The sequence below is a fragment of the Misgurnus anguillicaudatus genome, chromosome 21 (genome assembly GCF_027580225.2).
Source record: "Misgurnus anguillicaudatus chromosome 21, ASM2758022v2, whole genome shotgun sequence".
Taxonomy (NCBI): Eukaryota; Metazoa; Chordata; class Actinopteri; order Cypriniformes; family Cobitidae; genus Misgurnus; species Misgurnus anguillicaudatus.
Genome location: NC_073357.2, coordinates 27,286,066 through 27,306,628, shown reverse-complemented (window position 1 = coordinate 27,306,628; position 20,563 = coordinate 27,286,066). Strand labels below are relative to the sequence as shown.

The window sequence follows — 20,563 nt, the reverse complement described above, 5'->3', positions numbered from 1 at the left end:
TAATATTATGCTGAAGGGTAAAAACGTGTATGGAAGCATAAATATTAGACTTCACATTAAAACTGATTAAATTTAACTAAACCCCATTTTGCATCCCTTTCCATACATACTTAGAGCGACTCCTGCCAGTTTTTGTCAGTCAGTGTGCTTTATTTTCTGCTCATTGAAGCGCGCGAGCACATAAGATTTGCCAAGCATTTGCATTTGAGGGTCAAATGCAGTATTCATCGCGCAATGCTGCCGCCTATCGATGGGACCATGAACTGCAGCCCTTATTACCAGTGGTCGGGTTAAAACCGCTGTCCTGCTACTTACAGTCATTTGCAGAGGTGTTCAGGAGTGCTGCAAAGAGACAGGACAGGACTTTTATTCTCTTCAAAAATCAGAAAGAGAGAAACGACAGAGATGGCGAATAAGGGACAAGAGTTGCTTCCCCTGCACTTGGCGGAACTCACTGCGACCCAGTTTCTCGACATCTGGAATAAATTTGACGCTGATGGGAAGTGTAAGGTCCCGGGGCAGACTCCACTGAAAACAAAAACGACAGATATGAGAAGTCGTGTAGTTTATAATATTGATTCATGTAGCCTACATTTTATGTGATTTATATTACTAGTAGCTTGTTTGTATTGCTGCAAATTAAAATACAAAACTGTGATAAAATAATTACAACGTGTGAAAATGTGACAGCACTAGTTTATATAAAAAAATATAAATAGGCTTTGCAAAGGAAAATGTTGCACGTATGCTCTTTAAAGTGATGAAAAATACCACAAGCCTATAAACGACAAATGCGTTAAGCGCGGACAATTTTAGTTGTATATGTTGTTTGCCAAGAAAAGTATTGAGTTATTGAGCTATTATTGAGAATAAGTTGGGAAAATATGCAAGTATGTGGAGGCTGTAAGTCAACATGCATGATTTTTTAATTTCTTAACTAATTCAGGGCAAATTGAAAAAGCCTCCTCTGATGATTGCCTGACGTCCCGTTAACGTCTTTTCAGCGCTATCCATGCGTTTATTCACAGCTCAGTAAATGATGTCCCACAGGCATTGGCGTTATTGATTTTGCGTTGAAATGAAATTCTTCTTTTGAATTGACTGGTAGTCTCTGTCGGCTGCAAGTGTTAAAGTACATGTGCTTCACACAGATGTGACCCTGCCTGTTCAACCAATAAAATATTTTATTTTTTATGATTTTACATTAAATTATGCTACATAATGTAGAGAATATTCTGTGAAAATATTACCTTTATATATTTAATACAGATTTTGTAAGGCAAAGTGAAATCAATGAGTGAAATTAAACTTTGAAGTCCTTTATAATTAGATTATGAGACTTTAGCCTATGGCTTTTAACAGTAAGGTCATAAATTGTTGGGTGGAAGATTCATTAAGACATTTTTACATCAGGACAGGAAATTGCTATGATTTAGATACTTAAACACGGTTTAATAGCTTTTCATTAGCCTCTGGTATTTTCGTGCATAATATTTAAAGTTCAGCTTTCTCCTAAAAGTAGGTGAAACAGTGGCAAAAAAAATGTGCGTATACATTTTTAAGTATAATTGTATAACTGAACTTAATTCAACTTTATTTTATAAGTTGCAGCAACTCATCACTAGCCAAGATAAAGTTGAAATGATTTATTTATGACTTATTTAATTTAGCATATGATGGAACGTGTTAAATGACAAACCTAATCTATAGAGAGAATGAATATGTCCATTAGTCCTAATGCTAAATTCAAAGGAATGTATGAGAACTGAGCTTTGGTTTGGCTTGCATTTGAGATTTCTTCCAGCTATTAGGGGTTAGGAAGAACTAATCAATATAATAAACAAATATTTTTCTTCGAACATGAAGCAGTGTTGTCCACGTTTGTGTACAACAGGTTCCAATTACACAGAAATAAAGATTATGACGCAAAAAAAATTATGTCCACCCACACACCAGGTCTTAGGAGGTTAATAATTTAAATGAATGAGGCAAATGATAAGCATTGGACTTATAAGACAGACTGATCATCAAATTACATCTTATAATGTGTATGTGTTATGGATAAATATGTTTTTTTTTTTTTTTAGGGAATGGCTGCATTGAAGGAAAGGAACTGGAGCATTTTATTCTGGAGCTTGAGGTGGCACGGAAAGGTGCAAGTGCGGTGAGTCATGATTAATTCTGTTAGAAAACAACAGCAGCAGAGCAGTTTGACTTGATAAGTGGTGATCTGAATGTCACATACAGTTATTAGGAACTATACAGAATGACATCCCCAGATTAAGCTTGTCTAATGCTCTTGCCATCTGAGCAGATACCATCTGTCTGACATTTTCTGATCCCCGTGCAGTTTCTGGATGGCATATTGTAATTTTTGTAAACATACATTTGGTTTCAGGAAACTTCAAACGCTTCCTTCAGAGATCGAATGAATGAGTTTATGCTGAAATTTGATGAGAACGGTGATGGAAAGATCGAGATGTCAGAGGTACATTTTAGCGTCCCTTTATCAGTGTGGAGTTCAGTGTGGTCACAGTCTTGAGAGCCACCATCTGAGATTAATGGAGCACCAGGAAGACATACAGAGAGGGCAGTGAGGGGAGATTAGGGGCTTGGGTGACATCAGTCAAAGGGATGACAGAATGAGCGGGATGAAAGGAGAGAGAGATGTATGAGGGAAAGATTGAGGTGAGGGGGAGGATGGGGACGACGTTCACAGAATGATAGCATGACTGAGTGGATAAAAATGATTTATTTTAGATAAGAAACCTGACTGATTCGGAAAGAAAGACATCATTATAAATAATACTAAAAATGAATACCCCTCTCTTGAATTTCTACAAGGAATAATTTAGTAATGAAGCTTTTCGGTATGTACACCCTTAAAAATGCTTTGTTATTTTTTAACCCAGTGTTGGGTCAAAAAGGGACAAACCCAACCCGCTGGGTTGTAATTAAACCAATGCAGAGTTGTTTTAACGCAAAATGCTGGGTGGATTTTACTTAATGCTTGGTTGAAAATGACCCAGCATTATTATTTTTTGTTTCTTTCTCTTGTCTTATTTGTTCATCTATATATCAGATTAGTGGAGGTTAAATGTAGGGGGATGACATTTTTCTTTTTACTATATTTTGTTTTAGATTCTCTAAACTCTTCAGCTAAAGTTTTGTGCCGGACATTATAAATAAAACCAATGGGTAGTGGTTCTGTACACTGTCAGAAAAAATGCTCAAAAATGGTCCATAGCTGTCACTGGGGTGGTACCCTTTCAAAAGGTACACCTTTGCACCTAAAGAGTTCATATTAGTACATCAGATCTCTATATTTTGGTACAAAAGAAGGCATATATTAGTACATCATAGGGACATATTGGAATTAAATCTATATAAATTTTTACCTAAATGGTACATATTAGGACCATATAACTCCTTAACATTCCTGAAAAAGGCAAAAAATGCCTAAAAAGGACACTTATTGTACTAGCTGTGTTAATATGTGCATGTTAAGCTTTTTGTTTTTGAGTTTTTGTATGTCATGAAGTTTCTTTTAAAGGGGACATTCCATGAAAATCAGACTTTTTCCATTTTTAAGTGCTATAATCGGGTCCCCAGTGCTTCTACCAACCCAGAAAACATGAAAAATAGCAACCCTGTAACTTTGTTTTGGTAAGGCTCTCTCTGCAAGCATGTGAATATATAGGTCATTCGGATTTCGCTCCCCCCATGATATTTATCGGCCGATTTTTGATGAATTTGAAACCATCGGCATATCGGCAATAGCACGAGAGAGGCCGATACCGATTGTTTATTAATTAACTGCATAAAGAAATCCATTATATGTTTAAAAAATAGTTAATGTTGTTAATAAATGCTGAATAGCAAAAACCACCTTTGAAGGTTGTTATGCTGTCTTATTATATTTGTTTTAATTTGTGCCTCTTATTATGTTGGTCAGTTGAATGTTAATTAGATCAAATCCATGTTTAGTAAAAAAATTTGATGCAGAAATAAACTATAGCTAATAGACCAACTGTGTAGTATTGTATACAAGTGTTTAATATCGGTATCGGCATCGGCCAGAAGTTGTCTGTTTAAATCGGTATCGTCCCAAAAAAATCCTATCGGTGCATCCCTAGTAGTAAGGGAATCTTATAACAATGATACCGCCCCTTCATCCGCCCTAGTGTCAGCTTGGGACCATTTCTTGACCCTTTTTCTGACAGTGACAGATGATCCCCCTGTATTACCAATTGTAAGTAACTATGATCATATCGCTTCTAGTTTCTTGTCCATTAATTACAGGATAACTCTCCAAAGTTTTGACGTGCATTAATTTTTACACTTGCACTTTAGAAAGTTTCCCTTGACAGTTTCAGTCTGGTACAAATCCTCACAGCTGGCAGCAGCTGGACAGCTCATTCAGACTCACTCTCAAAGCTTGTATGAGTCACTGATCTGTTCTTCAGTGTGCAGTATGTGAAACTAAGCTAAAAACTCTGATGAGCAATGTTGGGATCTGTGTATCAGCCAGCTACTGCTTCCCCAGTTTTTCTGATTGACTTACTAGTTTGGTGGTTATCTTTGTCTTTCATCCTTTTTAAAGTTGAAAGCATGAACAGAACAATAATGATTAATTATAATGTTTCGTCTTTCAACAATGAGAACAGAAATCTTTACTTTCTACAGGCAGCAAATCCTTTCTTGTTGTTAATAGCTCATAAATTGTAAGAAGAAATTTGGGAAAGTAAGCAAAAATAACATAAAGCAGTTCCACTAAGGACCCAGAATAACTTTTATTAGTGTACATACTGTACATGGACAACCCCCCCCCCCCAAACTATGAAGATGCAGGCTCTTAGCAACTCTTTAGTTTATAGGTCAAACTCATCAAGGATTAAATCCAAATATTTTACTTTTTAGATTGTGACTTTACAGGACATCCCATGCATACACTAAAGCAGGATTTAAAGGGACACTCCACTTTTCTTGAAAATATGCTCATTTTCCAGCTCCTCTAGAGCTAAACACTTGATTTTTACTGCTTTGGAAGCCATTCAGCTGATCTCCGGGTCTGGCGGTACCACTTTTAGCACAGTTTAGCATAATCCATTGACTCTGATTAGACCATTAGCATAGCACAAAAAAAGTTTTGATATTTTTTCTATTTAAAACTTAAGTACTAAGACCACAAATCTAATGTTTCAGTCTGGGGGGCTGGGAAATGAGCATATTGTCAAAATAAAGTGGAGTCTCCCTTTAATCTTACGGCACTGTAGGAGAATACGAGCAATCTTGTGTTGTGATTAATGATGATAAAAGGTGTAAGACTGTGTCAGGGATCTCGGGATAACAGAGGTGAACCCAGACACAGACAACAAGGGGTTAACTCAGGATATTTATTAATAAATAAAACAGAAAACAAAAACCCACGAGGGGGCAAAACAACAGAAACAAGATAACCTAAATAGGAGTGAACACTAGACACTACACTAAACTAGATACACTTAACAATAAACACTACTGGACTAGACTACTACGACATACTCACAGGTATTCAGAACAAATGTCAGGAACAAATGTCAGGAACAAACGTCAAGGCTGAAGCACGGGACAATGAATACAAGAGGATTAAATAGAGGAGCAAATCAAGAGGGGAACAGGTGATATAAATCAAACAATAATGAGGAGAGACAAGGGAGCGGGGTAAATGTGACGAGACACAGGAAAAACGTGGTCTAATATAACAATACTAAGACCACGTTTTCCCACACAAAACATTGTACTGTCAGAACCCTGCCATACTCAACTAGATATTAATACCAAACAAGACTCCGGCAGAATCCTGACAGACTGATCTGAAAAGTTTGTGTGTGGGAAAGGGTGTCAACTAGGCAGGCTCATAAAAAATAAATCAGTTATGTAACTTTCAGCCAATGGTCCATACAGAAGGGCAGGTAAAAGGATGCCATACTCCCCTAAAAAAGCCTTTAAAAAACTTTAAGTTGTCAACTATTTTCTTCTTGATGGTTATTTTCTTAAAAAAAACAACGTGATAAAATGACATGATAAAATAGGTTGTAAATGTCCCAAAAATATCAATAACTATTTTTCAACCAAATACCTTACTGTCTTTTGCCTTCATAGGACAGCATAGTAGATCGCCACTTTTTGTTTAATCAGTTTCCTGCTGATTCAGCTTTTTGTGTTATTTTACTAGCCACCGATACATCTTCCTTACATGGAAATCATCTACTGTATGTTTGAACATTTAGTTATTATTTTATAACTTTTTATTTTTAACTCTATTTGTATACATTTTGCTCTTAATATATAATTTCATAATAATAAAACTGTATTTATCATATACTGTACAATGTAACACGGGTAAAGTTGAATCAACTTAAAAAATTACAACTGGTAACACCTAAACATTTAAGTTTTTTATTTTAAGTTAAAAAAAATCAAATTTTATGTGTTACCAGTTAAAGTAATTTTTAAGTAGATCTAACATTTCAGTCTTTGTGGCAATGCTACAGCAATTATTATATTAGCTGGAATTCTAATTTAATATTGTAAGAATACAAAAAGTGCTTTATAAAAGCAACACAGAAACAGGCTGCCATGTCTGTTTCTCAAAGCACTTAGAAGTGGGACTATGCTGGCTCTGTGCTGTTGGGTTTGATATGGTTTAGCATCCCTTCAGCAGTTTACCAGTGATGAACTCCACTGTTTAGGCCAGAAGAGATAACCGAGGGTATTAAATGGTCTCTTATCCCTGTCCAGTTCTTGCAGGCACTCTCTTTTTAAGCCAGAGAGATAGGCTTTACACACAGCTGAAGCAAAAGGCTGCTGTGTGAAAGAGTCGTGTGCTTCAGTGTGTGGCTGTCCATGGTGCTGAAATCCCCTAACAGTACTAGTGATAGTTTTCAGTCACCTGAACCACCGGGGTTAGCGGGCAAGAAAGTGGCAGTTTACACTGGACTCTCCATAGAGAGGCAGAACATGGTGGTTCAAGCCACGATTATTTAAATAACTTTACAGCAAAAAAAAAGATATGAAAAACTACAAAGATATGAATAAAAATGACAAGTTTTGGACATTCACAGACCTTTGGCTATGTTAATATGTATTTCGTAAAAACAAAGAGCAATAACCCTCGCACACTTGTAGGCAATAGGTGCATAGGAAGTAAGACCAAACAACAAAAAATAAAACAACAAAAAGATCCTGAACACTATAGACCGTTTCATCGGACGTACGTGCAGTGATGTGATACGCGTCTGGTCTGACCTTTACTTCAGGTTTCAGTTTTTTAATGGTCTGACTATTTGCTAAACTGAACTCTTGAAGAAATACCTCGTCGAAAATAACAAATGTTTTGGTAACCTATGTTTTTTTTTTTGTTGCTTGTTATATAAATAAACTATGTTTAAAGTACTATGTTATATTTGAAGAGTTTGGTTCCAAAACGCAATAAATCCATTTTGACAAATTTCGGTAAAAACGTGTTTTCTATACCAAGAAAGTAACAAGATGAAAACCAGTATTTTCTGTTACAAACTTTCACATAGCATCTTTAGGTTATAAAAACATAAAAAATTCAAATCCATAACTTGATTTTCAAAGATTTATTATAAAAACGAATTCTTTTTTCCACAAAATGCAATCCATGACAGTTTTTTATTTCAAAATGCTATAAATCTATTAAATCAATGTATAAATGTGCATTCATCTTAGCCATTTTATATTTATTTAGTTGACAAGTGGTATACAATGATTAAAAAATAAACATTAATGGCATTAACCAAAACACTTACTTTGTAAGAACACAATGTTTTAGCATGAGACGCTTGATGCTGTCAGGAGAACAAGCAACCGAGTGCCTCTCGCGGAAATTATTAGCTGTTGATGGCTTACGTTTCTTTCCCGTCACAGAAAACCATCACAGGTTTGGCAATGCTATTAAAGTATTATTTTGTTTTGTTTGTTGATCACGAAGTACAAAGTAGATGAGGAAAACTAGGACTCCGTGTACTCAGCGCGCCGCCATGTTTGTTTACATTGCGTGAATGGTCCGCTGTAATATAAGAAATGGATTTATTGCATTCTGTAAAAAAGGAGCAGTGGCGTTTGTCGCATTTTGGGAAAAAAGGGAGAAAAGATGACAGAATATCACGGCGGGTATTGGATTTTGCGTAAAATTAATTATTTACTTTTAACTACTGACCTGATATAATACTGATTTTGGCAGTAACTCATTTTTTTCAAAAATGGCGTTTATTGCGTTTTGGAACCAAACTCTTCATTTATTCTTACCGGAGTTTACCGGAAGTTACGTGTAGACCACGGATGCCGCTTGTTTATGTTGTTACTGCTGAAACCGTCTATAAATCTTGCAAAAGTATAAAAAAGTTTATAAGTCACTACATGCTTCGGTCCCATGACCTGCATTGGGTAGTGGAAAAAATGAAAGAAAATTAAAAATTATTTTGAATAAACTAAAAAAAATGTATACTAAAGCACTTAACGTAAATTACATTTTTTTTTTTTTTTACTTAAACAGCAATAGTTGTCATAGTTATGCCTCTGTTTGTTTATTTTGTCCTCAAGTTTGCTTTAGTTCAATATCTTGTTAGTTAGCTCCTCCTCTGTTTCAATTGTCATTAACTGTGTCTTGTTTAGTAAATCATCTTTTTGTGTATTTATACTCCTGTCTCAGTTCTTGGTCGATTCTCGTTAATGTTATGTGTAGTTTTCATGCCCGTCATTGTTATGTGAATATTACCCAACTACTGTTTATTGTTTTTATAAAATTAAAGTTTATCCTCATTTTTGATTCACTCCTCATCCATCTCCAGACACGTAACGTGACAAAACCTAATAAAATGAAAAATGTTCCTAGTAAAATTACTACAAATAAAACTTTAAAGGGGACATATCATGAAAATCTGACTTTTTCCATGCTCAAGTGCTATAATTGGGTCCCCAGTGCTTCTGTCAACCTAGAAAATGTGAAAAAGACCCAACCCAGTAAGTTAGTTTTGGTAAATCATTCTCTTTAAAGGCGCTCTAAGCGAATTGACGCGTTTTAGACCATAAAACATTTTTTGTTACATACAGCAAACATCTCCTCACTATCTGCTTGCTGCCTGTCTGCTGATCAAACTGTAAAAAACGCGATCTCTGTAGACAGCTCAGGCTCGACAAACGGCAATATCAACATAGTGGCCAAACCTTGCACAACAAAACATAACAAAGTGTTCCAGCCAATAAACGACACGAAGGATTTGGGGGTGGGGTTGGGCGTGTTCATGAACGCACGGACGGGAGAGGGAGGGGGAGGCGTTAGCTACCATAGATATGTATAAAGGCTAGATGGCTCGTCTGCGCTGCTGGCCAATTGAGTGCAACGTCCGCATTTTGGCGGCCATCTTACGACAGGGCGCTCGCTCACTCGTAGCATTGAGTTTTAATGATGCAGGTACTTTTAAATGACCATAACTTGCTTAATTTTTTGCCGATTTTCAAACGGTTTGGTTTGTTATAAACGTCAAAGATGTACCTATGACACTGCATACCTATACTAAAAATAAAAAATAAATTCATGAAACATGTTAAAGCATACATAATTATAGCCACGTTAATAACGTTTGTAAAAACCCAAACCGTTTGAAAATCGGTAGAAAATTGAGCAAGTTATGGTCATTTAAAAGTACCTGCACCATTAAACTCAATGCTACGTGTGAGCGAGCGCCCTGTCGTAAGATGGCCGCCAGGTGATGCCGTTAGGGACTCCGCCTTGAGCCATCTAGCCTTTATATACATATCTATGAGCTACGCTCCGTTTGTTTGAAAACAGTTCAAACATCAACAGGAAGTGATGTCGCACATTATTCGCTTAGAGAGCCTTTAACCATGTGAAAAAAATAGGTAATTGAAATTTGGCTATGTCAGAAGGGGATAATATCGCCCCTTAATCTGCACTATCCAAACACAGCCATTTAGTGCAGAGATCAGCTCATTTGCATTTTAAAGGGACACACCCAAAAACGGCACATTTTTGCTCACACCTACAAACTGGCAATTTTAACATGATATAATAAAAGATCTATATGGTATTTTGAGCTAAAACTTTACATATATACTTCAGGAACACCAAAGTTGTATTTGACATCTTAAAAAAGTCTTGTGAAATGTCCTCTTTAATTAACATAAAGATAAAAAAATAAAAGCTATTTCCAAATATGAATAAAAATTACATAAGACTCACTGTTTCTCAGTTTCATTCCAATATTAATTATTCGGAATTATTTCTAATATTTGGAGATTATTAAGCTTTGAAAGTAATGCGATTATAATTGTAAACTCTTTATCTCTCTGCTCTCTCTCTCTTTTACAGCTTGCTCAGATCCTGCCAACAGAAGAGAACTTTCTGCTGTGCTTCAGACAGTTTGTGGGGTCCAGTGCAGAGTTTATGGCAGTATGTAAAGCATTAAAACAGTGGTTCCCAAACTTTTTCAGCGTGCGGCCCCCCTTGTGTACGGTGCATTCCTTCGCGGCCCCCCAAAGAAAATTTGTGACAAAAAACTGTTCTAAAACGTAACATTTTAATTAAAAAAAAACATTAAATTATACAAAAAAGTAGTGCCTTTGGTTAGTAGCCTTATTTTTTTTTAGGTTTAACTACACAGAATTGGTGATAAATTAATGTATTTCATAAAATGTCATAAAACTGGGGCCCCCCTGGCACCATCTCGCGGCCCCCAGTTTGAAAACCACTGCATTAAAACACACTGATGGTTCTGTAGTTATATGTTATGGATTTCATATCTGTAGAAAAGTAAATGGTCTCAAGTGCCCTGACTGACATGACCGCACTCTCAGAAAAAAAGGTACATGAAGGTACAAAAGGGGCGCTTATTTTTTTCAAAAAGTACACTTTTTTACCCAAAAGGTACTGTCCCAATGACAAAAAGGTACAACTTTTGAGTGTGTCAATGTCTCCATTAGTCCAATCATTAAATCAATATCTATTCTGAACATGAAACATGTTTAATAGCTGAGGTGTTTTGGGGTGATGTCTTTGAAATGAGTGAATGAAAGAGCAAGCATGAAAGTTCTATTTGCAGTACTGTAGGTTATCTATTATAAATGGCCTGCAGCACATAGAGGACCACAAAATGTGTATGTGTGAGTAACTGGGTTAATGGAGATCATTTGTACAACATGGTGATTGTGTAAATAATACAAAACATGTCCGTTCTGAGTAGTAGATGATAAAAGACTCTTGAGGACGTGTGGACATGAATAAAGTGTTTTGTTTTACAAGTAGGGGACTGTGCACTTCCAGCTAGTTTAGCTATGGCAAAATAAACCAGACAGGGTGATCAGGACATTTTTGCCACGAGTTAATAACTGGACACAAAATATTTTCGAATTTTATATTTGAAGTACTGTGTTTATGTTGGCATGAGAAGAGATAGCAGAGTGATACATTAAACATAAGTAGAGCTGGTAAAGATGACTCGCAGTACCGTTATCAGTTTTAGACGTTGTTACTGGTAAAAACAGACCTCAATATGTCAAGACCAATCAGAATCAAGTATTATAGATAGCCATGAAATAAAGCAGATGATACACGCACACTTACAATAATGCTCATAATAGCACGCATGCACAGAAGTAAAAGAGGGCAGGCTGGTATTGTACCTCATTAGATCAGCTTGCCAGTAATCCCAGTTTAAATCCGAAATATTAAATCTGCTGGACTAAACGCAAGAAGACCATAACAATCACATACAAATGTGAACATCACAGATTCCTGCCCATTTCACCATTTTTTTTTCTGTGAGAACCATTTGTCTAAACATGGAAATCACCTATATTTGTGAATGTGTCTGTGCTAATGCTGATGTTTTTTCAGGCATGGAGAAAATATGATACTGATCGCAGTGGATACATTGAATCGAACGAACTGAAGGTATAACAACTGAATAGATCAAACTAAACCTCCTATAAGCAGTGATACATTCATAAGCAAATAGCAAAAAACTGAAACATTGCTTTCCCTCAGGGCTTCCTCTCAGATCTGCTGAAGAAAGCCAACAGACATTACGATGACAAGAAACTGAGCGAGTATACCCAGACCATAGTGAGTAAATGTACACACGCGACTTTTATTCTTTCACATACATAAAGTACACACAATCACAGCTGTTATCCATTCATTTGTGTTTTTTCAGCTTAAAATGTTTGACTTGAATGGTGATGGGAAGTTGGGACTTTCTGAGATGGCAAGGTGAGAGAGAGAGAGAGAGAGAGAGAGAGAGAGAGAGAGAGAGAGAGAGTATAAATGCAATTTTGTATTAAATGTTACTTTTTGTGTCTCCAGGCTCCTGCCTGTGAAGGAGAATTTTCTGCTTAAGTTTCAGGTACGATCAAGAAGCCTTCATATATTATTTGAGATTAGATTTGATTCAACTTTAGCAAATTAGGTACAAATGGCTTAATGCTAGTGATCACTCGAAGTGATGCCATGCACAGACTATTATGCAAATGGCAAGTTAAGTTTTACCCAATGGTTTTAACCATGATGGGACACTCAATTTCCAGCTCCCATATCATTTGATTCTTACCATTTTGTAATCCATTCAGCTGATCTCCGGGTCTGGCGCTAGCACTTTTAGCATAGCTTAGCACAATCTATTGAATCTGATTAGACCATTAGCATCACGCTAAAAAATAACCAAAGAGTTTTTGATATTTTTCCCTATTTAAAACTTGACTCTTCTGTTACATCGTGTACTACGGCCGACAGAAAATTAAAAGTTGTGATTTTCTAAGCAGATATGGCTAGGAACTATACTCTTATTCTGGCGTAATAATCAAGGACTTTGCTGATGTAACTTAACTGCAGCAGGCGGAATGATATTACGCAGCAGCTAAAAATAGTCCCCTTAGTATCTTTCAATAGCAGGGGACTATTTTCGGGCACTACATAATATCATTCCTTTATTTTTTAGAGTGATGCTAATGGTCTCATCAGATTCAATTAATTGTGCTAAGCTATGCTAAAAGTGCTAGCGCCGGACCCGAAGATCAGCTGGATGGATTCCAAAATGGAAAGAATCAAATGATAGGGGACCTGAAAAATTAGCATATTTTCAAAAAAGTGGAATGTCCCTTTAAAGGCGGAGTGCACAACGTTTGAAAGCCAGTGTTGATATTTGAAATCACCTAAACAAACACGTCCCTACCCCAATAGAATCTGGACCTTCTTTTGATAGACCCACCTCACACATACGCAACCCAGGCAACGGTGTTGGTTAGTAGACACGCCCCTTACTGCTGATTGGCTACAAGTGTGTTTTGGTAGTCGGCCCGACTCCCTCTTCCAAAGCGTTTTTTAGAAATTGTGCACTCCGCCTTTAAGTCTTTAACATGGTGGTTTTGTGGTTGAAATACCCATGCAAAGTGTTAAAGTTAAGTTAAACTTTTTAACACGTAAAGTTTTTAAAATTTCAGAATTGTCACATCCATAACGGAGAAATGTCATCCATAAGTCTGAGAACATGAATATAGACTGATATTTTTCTGATGTCTGGAATCTGTTAACAGGGGTTTATGAAAATAAATATATATATGTAATATATATATTGAAATAAATATTTCAAGTTTTAAATGCAAATGCATCCATAGAGCTGGAATTGCCCATCACTGTCAAACGGATTTGTTGGGTTAACTTAACTCTTTCCCCGCCATCGATAAGTTTTCTCGTCAATTAAGAGAAAACATTTTTTATGAGTTTTTATGATAATCTGTAATTCCGCTTACCCAATTTATGATGCAAAGAACGAATTTAATCAATTTTAATCTGATCTCTAACAAAATTCCTTTAAAAAATACAATTATTTAAGCTTTTTGCTCAAAATGTGGTATTTTTGTAGAAACCTTCCCATATTTAAGAGGTTATAAAAAGAGAACAAGTAAAGATATTTTTCCCTGTTTTGTTTATTTGTTTGTTTGTTTGTAAGCTGTGGGGGGGCTGTTCTTTCATTTGATATATTTGTATGTTTATATATTTATAGAAGAAAATTTTCTTGGAAGGCATTTTCTGAAACTTTTTGAAAATCACAAAAAATGCTGTCTGGCAACTTTTAAAAAAAAGGCTGGCGGGGAATGAGTTAAAAAACCTGGTTGTCTTGAAAGTTTTTACAGTGACAGAATGTGAAATGTGTTGCATAGGAAAATCTGCAGCATAGCAAGAGTGAAATATTATTATGTACAATTTATTAGTGTCTGTGTGTGTGCACCTGATGATAGAGACCATGGCTTGATAAAGATTACTTCAATCCCATTGTAGTTACAATAATCTCCATAGATTCTCTCTCTATATATATATTTGGTCATATTCCCCCTACTTCCTTTCAACACTTAAATGAAAATATATGAAGGGTATTTGTATTATTTTTTGTCTGTAGCATATTATTTTATTAGCAAGTCAGCAACTGTTTGTCATTTATTACCCATTACCATTATATCATCTGATAGTCAATTCAAGTGCATTTCAGTTATGAAGCGCTTTTTACAATACATATAAAAATACAGGCTGGATGTAAATTATGAACTGATATATTAAACACCATAAATCCAGATAAAAGCTGCAAGGTTTAGATTTAATAACTCTTTCGGTGAAATTTTTTAATAATCGTCACCATTTTTAAATGGAGTTTTTTTGCAGTGTCTAGCTACAGTACATCACCTGAATTATACTGTCATGTTTATGACTTGTATGTATTACAAATACATTAGAAATGATGCCAAGTGTTAGTGGCATTGTTTTATAGTAATCCTAGGATTATGAGGATTATTTTTAGTCATGAAATTCAGGCCTTCAAAATGAAATCTAAAGCCAAATCTATATTACAATCTAACCCTCTGACCTACACACACATACAATAAGCATAATCTGATACCTTTTATTAACAGAATATCAAGCTATCAGCTGATGAATTTGAAGAAGTCTTCACCTATTATGACAAGGACAGTAGCTTTGTCCTATATTGTATTCATATTTCTTGTCTTGCATGTGATTTAGCAATCCACATACATAGAAGACCATACACACATCAACACTTACTTAAGCATTGCTATGGGATGCTCAACCACAAACAGTCACCTCCCAAATATGCTTTCTCTTCATTTTTGTTCTCAACAGGACAGAAATGGTTACATAGATGAACACGAGTTGGACGCACTCCTACGAGACCTCTACCAAAAACATAAAATGGTCATTTGGTGTTTGCTGGGGGTTTAGGACAAAATTGCCAAGTCTGAATACTGAAAACTCTTTGTGTGTTTCTCTAGGTCATTGACACCCAAAGTCTGGCTAGCTCAAAAAAGAGCATCATGGCGTTGTCTGATGGAGGGAAGCTGTTTCGTACAGAGTTAGAGATTGTGTTATGCAAAGAGCCAGCAGTCTGAGCTCCCTTTAACTTTCAGTGCAGGTGCATGTCTGTGCCACTTTTATCCATTCAAACTTAATCAGCATCTACAATGTACCTCTCCGTCTGTGGCATGCCTTTCCCGGGGATATGGCTTCTCGATTGTGTCTGGATCTGTTGCTTGTGTTTTTTTTTTATGTCAAAATGTATTTCTGACATTGTGGTATAATGATAAATATACTGTCCTTTGCTTGTACTAAATCTTCACTTTATTTCATGTGCGCAGTCTGTTGTATCTTTCTCAGGATTCTCTCTCGCTTTCTTTCTTTCTCTCTTTCTCATTCTCTCTGTCTCTCTCTCTCTCCCTCTTAAGACTGTAAACTGTTTTGCCAACACTGCTAAAATGATGACTAAAATAAAGATTAAAGAATTGTAGTTTAGTTTCTCTGTTTTCACATATAGGACTACATCTATATAAAGGGTTATACCTTTGTGTAAAGGTTTTAAAGGCACCGTATGTAAGGTTTTGCATTAGGACATATCATGAAAATCTGACTTTTTTCATGTATACGTGCTATAATTGGGTTCTCAGTGCATCTATCAACCTAGAAAATTTGAATAAGATCAACCCAGTAACTTAGTTTTGTTAAACCATTCTCTGCAAGCATTGAAAAAATAAGTCATTGAAATGTGGCTCCCTCTGTGATGTCAAAAGGGGAGCTTATTACAATAATGCCGCCCCTTAATCTGCACTGCCATTAAGTGCAGAGAGAGAGAGAGAGTGATAACAAATAATTGAGTTTCAATTTGAACAAATCACCATCATGGCGATCAGTGTTTGCATTTCATCAGCTCATTTGCATTTAAAAGGACATACCCAAAAATGGCACATTTTTGCTCGCACCAACAAAGTGGCAATTTTAACATGCTATAATAAATTATGGTATTTTGAGCTTCACATATGTACTATGATTAAAATGTGGAAGCAGTACTTAAAGCGTCTAACACAACAATCTGTTGGCTTCTAATGCAAGCCACACTCTTGGCTTACATTATAAAATAACGGATATAAAACTTTGTTTCATTACATCATCCATAAACATGATTTGTGAGTCCTGTCAGATAAATTCCTGACAACAGTGAAGGTGAAGGCTACAACTCCCATTAATCCACACTCATCCACAGCATCATAAAGCTACGCCATTGTTGTTATTTAGCGACCTCTAGTGGTAAAGATTACATATTGTGCCTTTAATGTATCATTGATGTACTGCACAATGTACACATTTTTCTACATTAAATTCATAGATAATGTAATTTTGATGGTTTGTAAGGTTACTTCGGATTTGTGTTGCTGTAAAACACTTTTGCAAAGAATATGATCTTAGCTAATAATGGACACAAATTATTATTGTTTATCCCATGGGTTGTTGAATGCTTTATTCTGATTGGCTGAGAAATGTTCCATGAGTGTTGATTATTTTTCTGTAAACTGCACACCTAACTTGTCAAATGTCTTTAAAATAGACACCAGAGCAATGTTTTTGGTAACCGTGGCCGCATTACCACCTTGGGTGTGCATTATTTTATAATAATTCAACAGCCTGTTGCAAATATTCCTTACTTGTATCAGCTTTTCGGGCACAATATGATTTAATTTTCTATTTAGATCAATCCAAACGCAGTTAACTTATCTTTGTGAACACTCAAGTCGTTCATTGTGAAGCCAAAGCGTGAGCATTCACACAATGAAGTGTTTTGATCTTATCTTTTTCTTTTCCGTGTATGAATGTTCTTTGTGCTTTCTTAATCTCCAATACATCACAGAAGAGGAAAGAAAAATGTGCTGATGCAGAGTTTCCTGGGCTTCAGTTTCATCCTACTTGTCCTCTAAAAAAATGTAAATGGTATTTGTCAAAACATGAACATCTTTGCATTTCCTGCAGTTTATTAATACGGCTATGTGTGTGTGTATATAAGTGATCATATTTATAAACTCTCTGTGTGATTATATTTACGTCCCACTGTATTTGTAGCTGTTACAGTTGCTCTTACTTTCTAAATAAAATACAGCACATCTCTCAGTCTGAAAGGGCCATCAATTAAATATCAGCTCTCTCATATATTTTTTACGTGTTTAAAATAAGACTCAGCTCTCATCAAAACATGGTAGCCTATGCACTTTAAACGCCTCTCCAGCACTCAAGAGAGATGAAGCACTCAGTGAAGGAGAACACAAAAGAAAGCAAAAAATAAAGAGGTGCAAGATTGACCTCTAGTGGTAAATACATATGGATGACGGAAGGTGTTATTCAATTATATTTTCAGAAATAGAGAAAAATTGTTTATTACACGGCTCGTTGGAATGCTTGATTCTGATTGGCCAGTCGCGACATTTGCAGGTTAACAGCTCAAAACTAATAACAACACACGGTATCTGCTGTAAATCATTTTGACAGGTAAAGTGTGATATGAAACAAAAGATAAATATGTATTTTAATAGCATATATGACATTAGGTTTACAAATGGTTAAACCGAATTTCGTGAAATTTGAACGTCTTGTCTTATCTTAAAACCGAAAATAATCTGTTTTTCTCGCGGAAGGTGATGGGAGAAACGAAGCTTTTCGAAGCTTCGAATCAATTGAACCAATTCGAAACACAACACACGCTGGCGACCCCTGCTGGCAAAATAGTGTAAAAGCAGATATGTCCAAATATTTTACACTTCTTTTTACAAAATAATAGCAAGATTTTTATTAAAATATGTTAGAAAAATAACTCAATTAAGACATAGTTAAAAGTTTATTATGTGTTTTTAGTTTTATTTAGGGCAAACAAATCATTAAAACGAACTACCCTTTTAATTATGCACATTTTTGTCATTAAATCTGTCTATAAACAAAAAGTAGACAAAATGGCAGTGCTATTAGTCAGAAGGATAAATGTTTTATGAACTTGCATAATAAAACTGACCCGAGTTCACCTAAACATTAGACACTGGATCAACTTCCCCCTAGTGGTGAACCATCGGATTTTCGAAACAGTTATGACGTAATAAACCCTCGTTTGCTAAAATCCCGTGACTTGGGCCAGTTTGAAACACGAGTCCGAACCACTGATTCGAAACAAAAGATTCGTAAATGTTTCGAAGCCTCATGAAGCAGTGCTTCGAAAACGACCATCACTACCGTCTTCATTAGTTAAAGGGACAGTAAGTAGGGTTTTAAGTGTTGTATTAATCAAATTCAATGTCTTTATTCATAAATATGTCCTCGTTGGTGTCAAATGACCTCTGCCAGTGATCTGACTTTTCTTTGTAAGCTTAGAATTTCTTCTTTTTATTGAACGGTAAGTCCAAGGAGGCTTCCATGTCGTTCCGCCATACTGATAAACTATAATAGCAGAAAGGGACAAAAAGCACTAACCTACCAACGTGTTTACACAACGCGTTTTCGTTCAGAACACTTGAACCAGCTGAAACGGACAAGGAGTACATAACGCCTACCGTAGTTGCAATACGCATTTGGAAAAGCGAGGCGCTAGAGAGCACTATTCATTTGAATTTAAAATACAATTTTACCACTAGATGGGAGTAAATCCTACTTACTGTCCCTTTAAAAATGGGCTAACTTAACGTTAATAAAATATTTAAAATCAATAATTAATGTTGCCTACCTTATTTATTAGGTAAATAGCCAATCTGCAGGCATGTACTGTCATGGGCAAACCGGCTAAATTAATTAAAGGACAAGTTCGGTATTTTACACTTAAAGCCCTGTTTTCAGATTGTTTATGATGCAATAGAACGGTTTTGACTGAAATTTGGACATGTGATGCTGGCCCCGAGAATTTTCGGGTGTTTGTAGTTTCACCTCCCACCTCTACAATGGGTGTATAGGTGCACTGGAACAATCCTTCCTAAAACGCATTAAACTTTCGTTTACAAAGATGTTAAACTCACCGAGTGGTCAGGGGTGTTCATTGATATGCTCACACAAAAATCGCTGCAAAAGATGCTTTCCAACAGCTGTTTTACCATTCGTTGTAAACTTGTGGACCTATTTTTCCAAACGCCTCACAACCGTACATTCTTCCTTTGAGAGCGTGAACAATAGACACTCCAGCCCAGTTGGTGGCGAAAATCCACCTTTGCCAATTGCAAGAATACAAAAAAGTCCCGGCACGGAGTAATAACGTACCTCACAGCACATCTAATGCAAGTCAATGGAGTTGGACAAAACTACGATAAAACCTGTTTTTGCAGCGATATTTGTGTGAGCATATCAGTGAACACCCCTGACCACTCGGTGAGTTTCACGTCTTTGTAAACGAAAGTTTAACGCATTTTAGGAAGGATTGTTCCAGTGCACCTATACAGCCATTATAGAGGTGGGAGGTGATACAAGAAACACCCAAAAATTCTCGGGCCAGCATCATTTGACCAAATTTCCGTCAAAACCATTTTATTTCATCATAAACAATCTGAAAACAGGGCTTTAAGTGTAAAATACCGAACTCGTCCTTTAAATAAGGCATTACGGTACAGTTGTTTTGATTAAAGGGAGCTGGTTTGCATGGGACGTATCAGTGGATGCTTGTGTTCACTTGGAGGGGTGTATATAATAAATAAATAAATAAATAAACAAACACCCAGCTTTTGTCCTTCAGAAATGCAAGCAAATGTTGTATATTTCGCTTTGTTTGTGTCTTTAAAATAGTAGCCATAGTGACGATGGAATCTTTATGACATCATCAGAGAGAAGCTAAAATTGCAGAACAGGTGTATTCTATGGGGGGTGGGGGGCCTATTGCAGGTTTTTGTCTCTTTAATTACATTTTTTGGATTAGGTTTGATTCATTGCTCTGAGCAGTCTTTAGTTGAGTAAGGGCAGGATGAATGCTGTCCGTTTATTGATTGCCAACTAGATGGCTTTCATATGTAAATGTGTCCAAGCAAAAACTGGGGAAAAATAAACCAGCCGCATGACTTGTGGGAACTTAAATGTTGTTAAACAGTTTAATTCACAACAAAGTTGTGTAGTGTAATCAAGGCAAAAATAAAGCCGCTCACGTGACTTGTGGAAACTTTGTTGTGAAATAGACTGTTTCATAACATT

General features: G+C 36.1%; 1 protein-coding gene across 1 annotated transcript; it reads left to right on the top strand.

The window, feature by feature from the left end:
- Positions 1 to 218: 218 nt before the first annotated feature.
- On the top strand, positions 219 to 15,861 carry calb2b (calbindin 2b). Its single transcript, XM_073859942.1, has 11 exons — positions 219 to 503; positions 2,092 to 2,164; positions 2,399 to 2,488; positions 10,400 to 10,480; positions 11,924 to 11,980; positions 12,074 to 12,151; positions 12,243 to 12,298; positions 12,392 to 12,431; positions 14,989 to 15,047; positions 15,223 to 15,289; positions 15,367 to 15,861. Exons 1-11 carry the CDS (start codon positions 406 to 408, stop codon positions 15,481 to 15,483), a joined length of 816 nt encoding a protein of 271 aa, XP_073716043.1. The 5' UTR covers positions 219 to 405; the 3' UTR covers positions 15,484 to 15,861.
- The last annotated feature ends 4,702 nt before the right edge of the window (positions 15,862 to 20,563 follow it).